This window comes from Acomys minous, assembly GCF_964271855.1.
Source record: "Acomys minous genome assembly, chromosome: 5".
Classification (NCBI taxonomy): Eukaryota; Metazoa; Chordata; class Mammalia; order Rodentia; family Muridae; genus Acomys; species Acomys minous.
In genome coordinates this window covers 24,151,677-24,169,063 of record NC_140494.1, presented here as the reverse complement: position 1 = coordinate 24,169,063, position 17,387 = coordinate 24,151,677, and the positions used below count along the sequence as shown (strand labels likewise).

At 41.7% G+C, this 17,387-nt stretch overlaps 1 protein-coding gene across 1 annotated transcript in view; it reads right to left on the bottom strand.

Annotated features, from left to right (window-relative positions):
• MYO3A (myosin IIIA) overlaps positions 1-17,387 on the bottom strand; it is a gene marked incomplete at both ends in the record, with an annotated part of 161,408 nt that overhangs the window by 106,797 nt on the left and 37,224 nt on the right. Inside the window, 3 exons of the mRNA XM_084781810.1 lie at positions 9,910-10,065; positions 12,850-12,915; positions 15,271-15,416. Of these exons, the coding sequence (XP_084637936.1) occupies positions 9,910-10,065; positions 12,850-12,915; positions 15,271-15,416 (368 nt within the window). The remainder of the gene's footprint in view (positions 1-9,909; positions 10,066-12,849; positions 12,916-15,270; positions 15,417-17,387) is intronic.

Here is a 17,387-nt window from a genome sequence, read left to right as displayed (position 1 = left end):
TCTTCACTTATCAGAAAAAATGGGACAGAGGGAAAGACTTCCTATTGGGACTCTAGGTGAGAGAAGCAAGGGAGAATGGGGAAATAGAAGGATCCAGAGGGTCCTAGAAACCTACAAGAAGAACATTATGACAGGCAGATCTGGGTCCTGGGGTCCTGCTCAAACTATGGCACCAGCTAAGGACAATACATTCAATAAATGTCGAACCCCTACCCAGATCTACCCAATGGACAGGACATTCTCCACAGTTGAGTGGAGAGTGGGGACTGACTTTCACATGAACTCTGGTGCCCCACATTTGACCATGTCCCCTGGATGGGGAGGCCTGGTGGCACTCAGAGGAAGGATAGCAGGCTACCAAGAAGAGACTTGATACCCTATGAGCATATACAGGGGAGGAGGTCTCCCTCAGTCACAGTCATAGGGGAGGGGAGTAAGGGGAAATGGGAAGGAGGAATGGGAGGATACGAGGGATGGGATAACAATTTAGACGTAATATGAATAAATTAATAAAAAATATTAAAAAAATAAAAAAAGCTACATAGATAAGTGTGAAAACTAGAACCCTCAGCTAATGACCTTAGGTCATGCTTCATTGAGTAATTACAAACAAGTAGAAGTTTTTTGTTGTTGGGTTTTGAGACAGAGTTTTCTGTGTAGCCTTGGCTGTCCTGGACTCATTTTGTAGACCAAGCTGGCCTTGAACTCACAGAGATCCTCTTGGCTCTGGCTCCTCAAGTTGTGGAATTACAGGTGTGCACTCCTGTGCCTGATTTGGCTCTTCCTTTCTTGATTACACCTGTTTACATGGCTTCTGAGAGACTCCATTCCTATCCCTTGTATCCTCCCACTCCTCCCTCCCTCCCATTTCCCAGCTCTGGCTCATCTGTTTGTCTCTATGTATGAGCTTCTCCATGAATACCAGCTTCAGCCTTCACTTTTTATTGTTGACACCCACTCCGTAAGCTCATTCCATGCTATGCCACGGAACATTTCAGCAAACAAATTGCTCAAAAGCCAACTCCAACATGAATTCCCTCCCTCAAAGTACAGACTACTTAAACCAGGATGCCTACTCAATTAACTCTTCCTTGATATTTACTGGGCATGCTAAACTCAGCATGCCTCCAACAGAATACATAACTACCTTCCACATTATGTGACTAAATACAAGGAATTATACTATTATCCATGGTTTGGGACCACGAGCATTGAAATTTGGGCTGCCTAGGTGAAAAAAATGTGTGTGTGTGTGTGTGTGTGTGTGTGTGTGTGTGTGTGCGCGCGCACGCACATATATATATTATTTGTATATTACATATATTATATTTCAATATACAATACAATCATGTATATGTAACTCTCACACACATACATATGACTCTCTGTTGAGACAGGTTTTGAATTCACAGATGCAATCAATTCACATTGAAAATATTTGGAAAAAATTCAATCTTCATGGAATTTGTATAAATGTTTTTCATGCCATCATTTTTTAAGGAATACATTATAATCTAGAAGTCATTTAAAGTATACCGGAAGTTGTACAAAGATTATCTACATAAGGGATTTGAGTATCCAAAAATTTTGTCACCTATGGGGAGCCCTGAAGTAATTCCTTGTGAATACCAACTGATGCCTGCACACATCCATGTGCACACACATACACACACACACACAAACACACACATGTATGCACACACACACACATACACTTTTTATACATACACACATTTGTCCCCCTACCACCACATCATAGTGGAAAGTTTTGGGGTCTTTAAAAACTCAGTTATATATATATATATTTTAAAGTATATTTATTTATTATGTATACAGTGTTTTGCCTGCACATACAACTGCACTCCAGAAGAGGGCACCAGATCTTATTGTAGATAGTCGGGAGCCACCATGTGGTTGCAGGGAATTGAACTCAGGACCTTTGGAAGAGCAGTCAGTGCTCTTAACCTCTGAGCCATCTCTCCAGCCCATTAACTCAGTTATATTATGTAAGTATGTTTTTGTTTTAGTCCCAGGTATGGGAGATGGGGCTGATTCTGATTGTCCTCAGCAGCAGACTATCTGCCTCATGCAGGCTCTGAGAGGGGCTCTTTGCCAGCTGTAGATAGTTTAATTTTGAGGACTGTGGAAAAGAATAAATGCCAGAACCAGGAAAGATATGGGGATGGAGGTGGGGGGTGGTAAGGCTCAGAGAAAGAAGAATACTGCTGCGCCTGGTTGCTCTTGATGCCGTTTGAGGAGAAGGAGTTGGAGTTATCCTGAAACAAAGATTGGACTTCCCCAAGGAAACCTAAGAACCCAAGGAGCCTAACCAGTAGGAAGGAGCTAAAGATAGCTACATCCTCTCTCCCCACTAACCTTTTCTATCCTACATGGTGTTGGAGTGTTGGATAGGATTGGGTGGAGAAGGGAGAAAGAGCTATAACAACCACAATTAAAATAATAGAAAGTACCTACATCAACACCACACACACACACACACACACACACACACACACACACACACACACACATTTAATCACACATATATATCAACTACAAGTAATAATAACATAATCTGTTCCAATTTATGTGTCTATCACTAGAATTGCCATAGTCAGATATTTATGTATTTCCTTTTTTTTCTTTTTTGATAAGATATTATAAATTTGACTTCAGATTTTCAGTCAAAAATAAAACCCAGCTGTGTGTATATATAAATGTGTGTGAGAGATCTCTGACTTCAAAATGAATCAGAATTTTTCCAAACTTGCTAAGTGTTGCACTTTATATTTCTCCCTTTTTCTTTTATTTATTTTCCCTCTCCTCTTATTTCTCCTTTCTCCTCTATTCCTCTGTCTCCTGTCCCTGTCCTTTTATCCCTCTCCCCACCCTCTCTCTGTTTCTCCTCTTTTGCAGGAATTATGAAAACAAACTAGGAAGCAAATGAGATCAGGGCAGCTGAACAGCTAGCAATAAAGTTTTATGTGGCTGGCAGTAAGGAAGGAGGGAAGTGTCATTTTGAATTTGACTCACAATATCCTGCTTTAAACTTTGACTACCATGCTTAAGAAACATTCCTCTCTGTGCCTAGTGAGATGGCTCCGTGAATAGAACACTTGCTATACAAGTGTCTTAGGTTTCTTTTACTCTCAGCTACAAAGAATGCAACACATCCAGTGCTGCCTGGGGTAGGACAGCTCTGGGCACCACACTGGCATCTTCAAGGTGAGAGATCAGGAACCAGAGGCTGGATAGCCCAGAGACCTAGGATAGACCCAAACAGGACAGGCAAAAAAAAAAAAAAAAATGTCAACCAAATGATTTCTAATCATACTCTGATATACTCATAGACCAAAGCCTAGCATAATTGTCATCAGAGGCTTTATCTAGCAACTAACAGGAGCAGATGCAGAAACCCACAGCCAAACATTAGTTAAAGCTAGTTAGGGGAATCCTGTGGGAAAAGGGAGAAGGATTGTAGGAGCCAGAATTGTAGGGAGTCAAAGACACCACAACAAAATGGCCCACAGAATCAACTAACCAGGGCTCATAGGGGCTCACAAAGACTGACCAGAGCTCATAGTGGCTCACAGAGACTGACCAGGGCTCATAGGGGCTCACAGAGACTGACCAGGGCTCATAGGGGCTCACAGACACTGACCAGGGCTCATAGGGGCTCACAGAGACTGACCAGGGCTCATAGGGGCTCACAGAGACTGACCAGGGCTCATAGGGGCTCACAGATGCTGACCAGGGCTCATAGGGGCTCACAGAGACTGACCAGAGCTCATAGGGGCTCACAGAGACTGACCAGGGCTCATAGTGGCTCACAGAGACTGACCAGGGCTCATAGGGGCTCACAGAGACTGACCAGGGCTCATAGGGGCTCACAGACACTGACCAGGGCTCATAGGGGCTCACAGAGACTGACCAGGGCTCATAGGGGCTCACAGAGACTGACCAGGGCTCATAGGGGCTCACAGAGACTGACCAGAGCTCATAGTGGCTCACAGAGACTGACCAGGGCTCATAGGGGCTCACAGAGACTGACCAGGGCTCATAGGGGCTCACAGACACTGACCAGGGCTCATAGGGGCTCACAGAGACTGACCAGGGCTCATAGGGGCTCACAGAGACTGACCAGAGCTCATAGGGGCTCACAGAGACTGACCAGGGCTCATAGGGGCTCACAGAGACTGACCAGGGCTCATAGGGGCTCACAGAGACTGACTCAACACTCATGTATGGGGTCTGACCTGAGTCCTCTGTATATATGTTATGGTTGTGTAGCTTAGTGCTTTTGTGGAACTCCTATGAGAATGGTGGCTGCCTCTGACTCTTTTTGTTGTTGTTGTTTATTTTTTTTTAAATACATTTTTATTAATTTATACATATTACATCTCAGTTGTTAGCCCATCCCATGTATCCTCCCACTCCTCCCTTCCTCCCACTTCCCCCCTACTCCCCTCCCCTCCCCTAAGTCTGTGTCTGAGGGGGACCTCCTCCCCCTGAATATGCTCATACGGTATCAAGTCTATCCTTGGTGACCTATTATCTTTCCTCTGAGTGCCACCAGGCATCTCCGTCCAAGGGACATGTTCAAATATGGGGCACCAGAGTTTGTGTGAAAGTTAGATCTCCTTCTCCACTCAACAGTGGAGAATGTCCATCGGCTAGTCCGGGTAGGGGTTCAAGGTTTTTACTGCCTATTTTTTCCTTGGCTGTTGCCACAGTTTGCGGAGGACCCCAGGGCCCAGACTCGCCTGTAGTTTTCCAGGACCCACTGGGTCCTTCCATTTCCTCTTTCTCCCAGGCTTCTCACACCTAAAGTTTCAATAGGATGTCCTCCCCTCTTACCCACTATTCTGCCTCTGACTCTTTTGCCTGATTTTGGGGCCTCTTTCCTCCTACTGGGTTGCTTTGTTCAGCCTTAGTATGACGGGGAGGTGCCTAGTCTTGTTGCAACTTGATATAGCGTATTCGACTGATATCCCTGGGAGGCCTGCCCTTTTCTGAATGGAAAAGGAAGAAGAATAGATCTGGCGGGGGAGGGGCTGGGGGGGGGCGGGAGGGAAGATAGGAGGGGAGGCAATTGGAGGAAGGGGAAACATGAGAGAAGAATTCAAAAAGCCAAAACTTTAAAAAGAGAAAGTATAAAGTCTTATAAAAAATTACACGGAGAAAAGAGACAAAAAACTGAACTAGTTACATTCTAAAAAGAAGCCAAGAAAATGAAATCATGATAGAGAAGCATTGAGATGTTGTATCCAGCATTTGCTACCTTGTGGGTTCCCTTTTCTCTCTTCCACCCTTCTCCACCCTTATTAACCCCCAAGCACTAGATAGAAGAGAAAAAGGATAGACAGTGAAACGGCGAAGTTATCGTTAGATTATTTCCTGCTGAACGGGGGTGTCCGTTCTTTGGGGGATATCACTGTTAGGATATCTGATTTCATCTTGTTTCTTTGCTCACGAGTACTTGCACACACCTCTGTTCCATTCTTCCCTCTCCTTCTTCTCAGAGAAGGGGGAAGACCACCCCGGGTACTAACACATCATGGCACATTAAGTCTCTGTAGAACTAGACATATCCTCTCCCACTGAGGCCAGGCAAGGCAACCTGGTTAAGGGAACAATATCTAAAGGGCAGCACCAGAGTTAAAGAGGGCCCCCACTCTGGTTGTTGGGGGCATCCAGATGAAGACCAAGTTGTGCATCTGCTATATATGTGCAGAGAGCCTAAAACAGTCAATGCATACTCTTTGGTTGGTGGTTCAGTCTCTGTGTGCCCCGCACTCTGGGTCCAGGTTAGTTGACTCTGTAGGTCTTCCTGTGGAGTCCTTGACCCCTCCGGTTCCCCCAGTCATTCCCCAAACTCTTGAATGTGACTCCTCAAGCTCTACCTAAAGTTAGTCTGTGGCTCTGTGTATCTGTTTCCATCAACTGCTGGGTGAAGCCTCTCAGAGCAGTTAGGCCCCTGTCTACAAGCATAGCAGAGTAACATAAATAGTGTCAGGAATTGGATCTCTCCATGGGTTGGGTCTCAAGTAGGGCCAGTCTTTGGGTGGCCAGTCTCTTAATCTTTGCTTCATCTTTATCCCTGCACATCTCGTAGGCAGGACAAACTTGGAGGCTTGAAATCAGGGATGGTTATACTGCCAGAAGTTCTTTTATTGTATATGATTGTTTTAGTTACTCTGGGTTTTTGTTTGTTTGTTTGTTTTTTCAAATTGAAAATTTGAATTTTCATTTAAATTTTGCATATGAAATTGAGAATTATTCTTTCAAGGTATATAAATAATTGTGTTGATATTTTGATGGGAATTTCTTTGAATCTGTAGATTAATCAAAAGATTTCCAATCCCCAAATACACAAACACTAGCTGCTAACTGCTCATCACAGTTTGGTAACTATACACCAGGTCCAAAGGCCATTTATCATCCTTTCAACACTCAGCATTTGCCACTGGCCATTGTTAATATTAGAACTGTCTTTCTGTGAACTGTATTTTGTTTTCTATTATTGTTCTAAACTAGCTACTATATGTGGATATAGTAACAAAGTTAACAGACTTCTATCTGAATAAAAGCAAACACTGGGATAACTTGTTCTTAAATTAAACCCGAGTTCTCTTAAATATTTGCTAATCTGAGATGCTCACAGCTCTTATCTCATTTACAAAGCCATAGAATTAATACACACCCTAGCTGGGTGAAGAGAAATATGCCTCTCTGAGTCCCTTGTTTGACTGTTGTGAATATTGCCTGAGGATGGATATGCCACCCTGGTGGCTGAAGCCAGGGCCTGAGACTCACATGCCTATAATGACAATTGGACATCTCCAAGGGTTGCACCTACCATGATGTGCAGGCATAGTAGGGGGTCAGGTCCCAGTTAAAGACATTTAATATGGATGTTAGATTGGCAAATAAGGATTGAGTTGCCCCTGGCTCCAAAAATTGCAATAGCTTAAAGTCAGGAAGAAATAGAAGCAGAAACATGCCATATGGTTAACAAGAAAGCTGCCTATTAAATTATAGCACAGACTATCTTGAGGTAGGCACTATTTACTATATCCAAGGGAAGACTTTTGCCCAGCAGAACACACAAGATTTATAAGCTAGGACAGGCCACTGCCTTCTGCTGCAAAGGCTGCAGGTCCAACCTCTCTGAATTTCAGTGCTGTCTGCTCTCCACAGCTCCTGAATCCCATTTCAGAGCTTAAGAGGGTTAAGCACATGACTTCCTTTGAGTACATCCTGCCCTCGTGATTTTGCTCAAGTCATATAACATTTATTTTGTGGCAGCTCTGTTTTCACAAGACCAAGCCAGTTTATCTTTTGCAGTACCTGTTCAAAGCTTTCCTATCCCTGCTAGAAAAACCAAACCAAACAAAACAAAACACAACAACAACAATAAAAATACCCCCCCACACACATGCACACAAAAAAACCCATTCCTTCTTTTGGACTTCCACAGGACATAATTTGGATCTCCTTTACAGAGCTGAAGGCCGCTACTTTGCATAATGGTTATTTCCATGTGTGCACTATCTGTCTACTAGAGAGTAAGCTCCTTAAAAAAACTGTTAAAAAGGTTTTTCCGGTCAGATCTTCCTGTAAAGCCTTCCGCCAGGACTTTACACAACAGCTTCAGTAAATGTGGAGACCACAAGGCTGCCAGTGCAAATAGCGACTTCGATACCAGCAAAGGTAGTAAATAATATGCTGGGCATTGGTTTGAGTGGTAGCCTCACCCCATCCTGGCCCCAAACTGAGTCTTGCTTTTGACTGAAAATAGAAAGCAGAAGAGAACAGGAGTCTGCCAAGGTAACCCCTGGGTCTTTGGATGCTGTAATAGGTGAGGGATGGTGACATAATGAAGAAAGGGGGCAAGAAAGTAATCTGGGATGGGGTAGCAAAGGTTCACGTTTGGAGACACTGGGTTTGAAGTTTCCCTGAGACATTCACATGGAGAAGGGAACAGCACAGAATGCTCCTATAGGAACTACTGGAATGGTATTTTAAAGTCTTGTCGGCTAAGGAAGATGGCAAATGTCCCCAAAGGTGACTAGTCCCCATCATGACCATCAAAGTCCCTAGAGAAGAATTATCCTGCCTAGAAAATAGAAAGCGAAATGGAGTCATCTGTTACGTCTCATTGAAAGAGGCCTTTTATTACTTCCTATTGATTTTCCTGCTTTCTTAGCTCACTGCTCTGTTTTGTAAAATTAAAATCCTATTTGTGTCACTTTATACTGCTTCAAGTCCCACACCTAAAAAATAGGTGAAAGCTTGAAGCAGGCACTGTAGCACTAAGTGGCCAAACACGTTTTTAGTTAATCTTTCATTTGTTAATCCTTTGACATTTGTCTCAAAGTTTCCTTATTCTCTGTCTTCAACTGCATCCATGGTCAAAAGGGACAATAAACATGGTGCCACAAAGACAGGTAGTATTTTAGGACTAAGCCACATCTATCTAAAACCTTGTATTTAGCCCTTACTTCTGTGAAATTATATACAGAACAATAATTTATACACATTAACACTAACTAACATGAGAATATGGAGGTCACCAAGTAAAATACAGAATTAATTTTGATTATTATATGAATATAAAAATATGCTATTAATACCACAAGACATTTTAATTTAGAAACTGCTACCAAATTACGTGGATGCTAATCTATATCTCCTAAGGGACATAAATCATACTCTAAATAATATTTTAGGTAAAAGTTCAAGGTTTTTAAAATATTTTAGGAATCTAATTAAATATTATATAGACTATTCTATATTATATAATATTGTATGTAGAGAACAGTCTATATTATAGATGTCTACTCACTGTTTCCACTGTTCAGAATATCTTTCTGAGAATGAAGAGAATTTCCAAAATGGCTCAGGGTGCCTCTCCCTGGACATAAGTGAGGTAGGACCAAGTGATTTCCACCATGTACTTCAACTAGAGCACAGGCCTGAGGCCACAGCACAAAGAATCAGATGGTCATGTGAGGCTCCAAATCTTGGAGAAGTAATGACAAGCTGAGACTCAGTCTGTGAGTGTTGAGAGGGTGTCAGGAGCCCACTCTGCAGGTGATTCTGGGGCAGGTGAGAGGGCCTCAGTAGGTGGGCAGGTGAGAGGGCCTCGGTAGGCAGGCCACTCTTAAAGAAGATGATGGGACCCTGACTCCTTTATTACATGCCTTCGACTCAGTTCTTATGAGATAGTCATATATGTCACTAAGTTGCTTTTCCATATTAGCTGACATGCATATGTTATTTATAAATGACTTTTATCTATGCCCATTAGCTGAGGTAATTGAGTATTTAAGCATTATATTCAGAAGAAAAACTTAAGAATATTATTATTCAGTTTTTTTTCCTCATTCAGTATGCCTGCTGGCACTGTCAAGTTCAATTCTTGTGAGAACTGTTTCCCCATGTTTAGGGTGCCTGTCTCAGGAGTGCTCATGCGCACAGGCATCTTCATTCCTCAGAACAGTTGGACAAGCTCTGGGTGATTTGTGGAGTTAGGAGATGGCTTAAGACAGACACTTCCTATATCCATCCCACTTCTCAATACTCCCTTTCCTGCCTAAGGTGCTTAACTTTGCAGAAAACAGTAAATAAATGAAAGTCAACATCAACACTAGACCATCGGCATCAATCTGTTATAAGTTATAATTTTTGTTCTGATAAAGTCATTTTTAAAAATGCTGCCAGCATTTTCAACAATATGGGAGACCAACCTGGAGTCAACAAATGACATTCTCTTTCCATGCAAATATCCCATTAAATTAAAGTGAGAATGTGTGAGTTCCTGTCTCCTTGGCAACTATTGCTTAGTAAAATTTTATAGAATCTTGAGACACTTCGTTTTGGAAACCCAAGGTATGGTTTAATTACCTGGCCTTCTCTGTGTTTCCCAGGCATTGATGAATATCAATGAATTCCATTAGTTGTTTTTGTAGCATCACATCTTTGCCCTCGATCTGAGTAATAAATTTATGCTTCAAAAGATCAGACACTGTTGGACGCTTTTCATAATCTTTGGTCAAGCATCTGTACTGACAAAAAGGAATATGTAATTATTAAATAACAGAGTTTCAAAATTATCATTCATACTGAAAAAAAAATCTACTCTGACTTGTTGCTTCTCACAAACTCAAAGCACATCTCAAATATATGAAATGGCAATGTGACAAATGTTTACAGACGTGCCCATATCTGTAAGGGACCATGCTGTAGTGAGACCACATTTCACCCAACACCACTTTTGTTCATCTCCCAGCATGCACTGCTGCACAGTGATAAACTCTTGATTCCACTTTAAAGTCTCCTCTGTGGGTCACGTAGGAATGGAAGTTTTAATGCTTACATAGAATTCACAGAACTTCTTTGGTTTCATTTTTAATCAATACATTCCTTTCTATATATTTAATCAATCTATTTCCATATGTTTCTGATAACACAGTAGAAGGTTAATCTGCTTAGGAGGCTTAGATCCCATGCCAGCAGGCATTTCATGAGGTCATGTGGTAGGTATTCTAATGAATAACACACCTGTCTGTGGGTAGGATCGACCATGGCATACTGCACAGGAAGGGTAAGGCTAGTGAATGCCCTTGCTTGGGATGACTATCACAGAAAGGCATTTGAATAAACATAGGGTGCTTATTCAGCTATGGCAGGTGTCTTCAAATATTTTCAAGAGAGATTTGACCAGTTCTAAGTGGTCACAAGGGGGCAAAAATCCCATGGCTGATTGGTGAAAGAGATTTCAGGTCTGTGTGATTTTCATGTGCTTATCAAGGTGGAATGCATTGTTCCAGAAACATACTTCTCCTGAGGGCTGTAGGCACCAATTGAATGGCTGCACATGTTCTAAAACCCCTTTGACCTGGAGACACAATGTCTTCATTATGAAGAAGTGAACTGTTACTTGGGGATATCAAAATAAATCAATAAGAAAAAAACAAACAAAGGGAAGCAAGGGCCTGATGGTACAGATAAAATCATAGACTGAGCTACAGAGTGCATTTAAAATTAAACTGGGTAACTTAGACACAGTCATGTAATAAAATAAAATAAACAATAGAAAAAGAGCTGGAGAATGTAGTTCAGTGGTGGAACACTTTTTTTTCTTTTAGGATATTATGAGGCCCTAAATTCAATCTCAGTGCATCAAAATAAGAGGGAAGGAAAGAGGAGGAGAAAGAGGAGGAGGGGGGGGAGGAGGGAGAGGAGGAGGAGGAGGAGGGGGAGGAAGGAGATCTGCTTCCCGGTCCTTGGCTTAGCCAGTGCCATTAGTAATCACCATCATTGATCCTCCTGGGAAAATAATTTGACAATTTACTTCATTGGGCTTAACCAATAGCTGTCCCTTGGTATGCTAAAATATGCTATGAAATGAGGTTGGTGCTGCCTAGAAAACGGAACAGACCCTTCTCGGTTTCATTCAGTTGAACAGAAAGAAGCGATTTCTACATCTCAAGCATGTTGGCATCTGCACTAAGAAAAGTGACAAATTATTTTACTCAAGCTCAAGTTTGTCAAACAGCCAATGACTATCCAGACACTGCTAGACAAGGGGGCGGGGGTGACAGTGACAGGGAAGGCCACAGCATTCTACAGCCCATTATTGTCTAGTTAGGCCAAGGGACATCAGAAAAGTTAAGCTCAATAAAGATTGGGACTGTCACCACTGGGAGGGAAACAGAAGAACAGCGCACAGGACAGAATACTCACTGCCTGGGGAAGGTGGGAAGTGACTCTCAGAAGGAAACTGAGAAAGGAGTCAGACAAGCCCAGATCCACTGAGTGCCTGCACTCCTGTAAGCCGGAGACAGATGCTATGGGGACCACCAGCCATACCAGTGATTTCCACAAAGACATGAGGATGAGAGGATGCATGCACAATGAATGCTTAGGGTACCTTGGCCATAAAAAACTTTAAAAGCTATCAGCCCCTACTGAGTTCCCACAAACTGTTAAGCTGGCTTTAGAAGGACACATGGATGTCTTGGCAGGATCCCCAGTGACATCAATGTGCCCTGTCTGCATTTGCAGAGTGATGTGTCACATCAAATCATCACTGTCCTTCCCTTCCACTTACAACCAGGAGTCATCCTTTTCTTTGTTTTAGGTAAAGACAGTAAAAAAAAAACAAACTGTGAGAAAGTTCAGTGGGCCTGATTTTTCTAAATGGTTGACCTGCTTCTGACTAATTGTGGGGGAGGCAAATCACTTCTGCTAAATTGCTGTCAAATGACATTGCTCTCTGGATTTCAAATGCATCAGCCTTTGATAAATATGATCTTCAGACGCACTGACTGCAGTGAGGGTCAGTGATGCAGACAAAGGGTTAAATGACTGACTGCACTGGTGATAAATGTGAGCAGGTGGAGGATGCTGAGGGCAAGGCTGCAAATGGCTGAGCAGAGGAGCCTGTTCCTGGATGATGAAGGATCCTCGGAAGCACGGCTACCGACAGGTGAATTGACTTGACCCAGAGCTTATCATTTAAGCAGCAGTAAATTCACAGAAACCTAGCTGATAATACATAAGACATTTTCTTTTCTGTTTCCTTCCTTCCTCCCTCCCTCTTCCCTTTCTCAGTCCCTTCCTTCCTTCCTTCCTTTCTTTTTCTTTCTTCCTTTTTTATTTTTCTTTTTTTCTTGGAAATGGTAAAGACCTCCGGAGCTGCTTAACAGATAAAAAGAGAAGGATCCAGATGCCGGTGGCAACTGTAAAAGCCTGCTCTCACACTGCTCACACACACGTCCAAAGTCGGGGCAGTAGGGCTGATATTGCCCTAGTTTGATTTCAGATTCTGTGGCTACTCACTTGCTAATGAAGTCGTTGAACTCTGCTGACCACAGCTCAGGCTGCCTCAGTTTAGGGGGTGGATTCCTGGAAGATAAGAATCAAGGTTGGAAGCTGTGCATTGATCACATGGTGAAATATGGGGAGCAGAGGCAAGACCAGAGTTACCACAGTCCCAGTTCTGCCTGGATCATCAAAGATGGCTGTCATTTCCCAATTCCAAGAAAGACAATTAGCTATTCATCATTTTTTATATAAAATGACAGCTTCCTAGTTTCTCTGAAAGTATCTAATGTATGACCCAATTTTCCTGTTATTATTATTATTTTCTCCTGAAGAATCATTCTTGGCTTTTATGTGAAATCCCTAGGAGGAAATGCCAACATTTATCAGAACAGAAACAATGAACTCTGGGGGAAAGAGTTTACTCTCTGAGTCCTACAGAAGTCCCCGAGGAGCTGCAGCTGTGTACAGAGGTGCCCTGGAACAAACAGGTAGAGGCTGCAGTGGGAAGGGCACAGTGCCTCCTGGAGCAGGTTAGACCACTGCAGTGGGGAGGGCACAGTGCCTCCTGGAGCAGGTTAGATCACTGCAGTGGGGAGGGCACAGTGCCTCCTGGAGCTGTTCTTTTGTTCCTAGGAAACAGAGCAGGAAGCACGTGTTTGGATGTGACAAAAGCAAAGAACCAGAAAATGCCATTAGCTATAGCACTCTGAATGCCACTTAAAAGATTTGGGTATTAATTCTTCTCGTTTTTTAAGCTGAGCAAATCTTTGCTTTTTTGGAGCATCTGTGCACACAAAGGACCCTCACTTGACAATGAGGCTGATGTGACTCTGTAATCAAGCAACATTGACCAACCATGATGGCTAAATTTGCTGAAATGCCGCTTTATGTTAATTCTAACAGCTCTTTGTTTTCATTAGGGAGATGGAAATACTTTGTCTTTAGTCCTGCATTGCTCCTTAAACAGCTTATAATGAAATTAATGTACAGTTGGCACAGGCTCATTAAAGCCAAGTGCAGCTAACAACTCTAACCGGATCACGCTGAAGAGACTTTGAGTCCCGAGGACTATTCGAAGATTGCTAATTTGCATATTTTAAAAAATATTTTTTTCAGCCAATAATTTTATTTTGTTTCATGTACACTATTAATTTCCTTTTTATAAGCTATATTTGAAACTTTGAGTATAATGAAGTTGACAATTTCACAATACCCAGAACTGTAGCCTTTCAGATCTTCCTTTCCATATATTTCTACAGCCAGTGTTCACAGAGTTTCATTTTAAAGCTGTACTAGCAGCAAAAATAGTGAGAAATAATTAGCATAATATACTCTGGCGAACTCTCGGTAGACTGTTACAAGGCACCACAGATTGGTGGTCTCCATCCTTCCTGTATGTATCCTTATCACCGAGTGATAACATGGGGTTAAATATGGCAGTTTACACTCAGACAAGGCGACTATAAAACTATATATATATAGTTTTACATAATACACTGAATAGGAGTATAACAACAGGAGTTAGAAAAATATTTCTTTCATTTTCAAATTTGTAATTAAATCTTTTTAAGCAGATATATAGAGGATTTTCTCTTTCCTTCAGTCTTTTTTTTTTCTCTCCACATACAAAATAAACAGCATGTTTTATAAGACCTGAGATAACATTGGACACTGAAATATAAAGAATGATGTAAGTATTAATATTCAGGGCTAATAACTGGAAATTCCAAAGTAACAAACAGTTTTTAATGCTTTGTTGCTAGAAAAATTTAATTACACATAAAATATTCCAAAGGGACCCATTTGGGAACAAATATAACATGGTGGCATCATTTCTTTAGGACTCATTGACCCCCTCCTCCGCCACTCTTGGTATATCGTCACATGTTGAAATCACTACCTTTGATTAATAGAGTACGCAATTACTGACTATCATGCACCACTCTCTCTGGGTCCCTGGCAATACAAGTTATGTGTGTGTGTTCCTTAGAATTAAGGAATAAGGAAAAATCCTTAAGGTCTCTAAAAATAATTGACCTATAATTAAGATGGATTTTTTTTCACATTCACTTTCTGAGATATGTAGAACTTAGGAGCACTTATTTAAAATAGTAGAGAAATTATCCACCTGTAGTAGCACAAGCTGGCAGGTAAACACTGAAGGTGACATGGCCAGGTGGCCAGTTCAAGGGTAGCAAGGGCCACACCTTGGTAAGGTGGGCACAGTATTGCACATCTAGAACCCTACAAAGGAGATAAAGCAGGGTGACACTCTTCATCAAGGTCAACCTCAGGTACATGGTGATGTCTAGGGCAACCTAGGTTACATCATGTGTCTTTAACTTTCTGGAACACTTCTGCCCATTTCCATGATGAGAAGTCACTCGCTAGAAGAAGAAAAGACAAGGGCTGCTGGTCTTGGACCGGTTGCCTGACCTTGGTATTTTGAAGAGGGCTCTCATGGGATGCAGCTCAGCTAGTGGAGGATCTCCATCACCTAGCTCAATAGCTGTGATACCCAGGGACCATGTGTCACATCTAGCGTCATAAGTGGTATCTAATTGCTGTTCGCATGCGATCACCTAGAAGACAAAAACAGAAAGGGAAAGTGTCAGGGCTTCAACAAGCAAGGAGCAAAGTGTTCAGGGAGAAATCCAACTGCTTAACCTGCTAAGTAAAGATAAAAGCAGAAACTGGAAAGGGAAAGGAATGATATAGGTAGTCACATTTTTATTCTGAGCACAGACAATACCATATCAGCTTTGCAGATATATAAGGAAAGGGCCTATGAAAAAGAAGAGTTCACACCAAACAAGAAAAGAAATGGCGCCCTAAGTGGAACGGGATAAAACACACAGCTAAGGGCTGTGAGGTGTTCTCTTAACAGGCATCTGAGGAGGGGGAGGCAGTCACCCAGCAGCACAGATCCCATCAGCGAGAACTGAAAGTGAAGGGAATCAAGGGAAATAAACTGGAGGGCAGCCTAGTTAAGTAGCTTTTAACCTTACTTGCAATTAGAACACAAAAGCACCCTGGGATAAATGAGAAAAATTGGGAAGAAAGCAAACGGCTTAAACCATTAATAATGAAAACATCAACTCAATTAAAAAATAAACACTGGTAGGAAGGTACGGCAGCTTATTTGAGCCACACTAAATTTTAAAACTGCAATCAACTGCCACTAACCAAACACGACAGAGTCAAAACTAGAGGATAATGGTTTTGCAATACTGTAATACAGTATTATACAGAAAATCATTGTATTAATTTTATAATATTTCTAAATGTGTAAGTACAAATGCAGAAGCCTATAAGTTATCATTGTTTTTTTGTTTTGTTTTGTTTTGTTTTCTCCTTTATTAATTTATTCTTGTTACATCTCAATGGTTATCCCATCCCTTGTATCCTCCCATTCTTCCCTCCCTCCCATTTTCCCCTTATTCCCCTCCCCTATGACTGTTCCTGAGGGGGATTACCTCCCCCTGTATATGTTCATAGGGTATCAAGTCTCTTCTTGGTAACCTGCTGTCCTTCCTCTGAGTGCCACCAGGTCTCCCCCTCTAGGGGACATGGTCAAAGGTGAGGCACCAGAGTATGTGAGAAAGTAATATCCCACTCTCCACTTTACTGTGGAGAGTGTTCTGTCCATTGTCTAGATCTGGGTAGGGATTTAAGGTTTACCGCCTGTATTGTCCTTGGCTGGTGCCTTAGTTTGAGCGGGACCCCTGTGCCCAAATCTGCCTATCATAATGTTCTACTTGTAGGCTTCTAGGACCCTCTGGATCCTGAGTTATCATTGTTAATACTGGTGATCACAAAAAAGGAAATTCAACTTTACATTGTGAAAACCACTAATCATTATTATTTCTGTTATTTCTGAGATTATAAAATTATTACATCATATTTCCCTTCCCTTCCCTCTGTCCAAATCCTCTCATATAACTCTACTTGTTCTCTTTTAAATTCATGGCTTCTTTCCCATTAACTATGGTTACATCCACATATTTATATACATATATATTTGTACAAATACATAAATGCTACTTGTATGTATGTCTTCATGGCTGCCCATTTGGAATTGGATAACCAGTAGGTGTGTCCTTCATTGAGGAAGTTAACCTCTCCTGAGTCCGGGATAGCCAAGGCTACACAGGGAAACCCTGTCTTGAAAAAAACAAAAACAAAAACAAAAACAAAAACAAAAAGGTAGGTAGACAATTGATATATTAATGAATGATATATAGATACATAACAGATAGTAGAAAGAAGGATAGATGGTAGACAGATGGACAAACAGTAGGCACACAATAGATGATAGAGAGACAGACAGACAGATAGACAGACAGACAGACAGATGATAGATGAGTGGTAGACGATTGACAGATGAATGATAAATGACAGATATGCTATTCACCAACTATACACACATGAATAATGTATTTACATGTTTATTACTGACCTTTAAACATTGATCTCCTTGTGCCTTTCTGCTTATTTCTTGGGAGCTTGCCCACAGCCCAGAACAAAGGCCCATCATCAGCATTTGCCTGCAT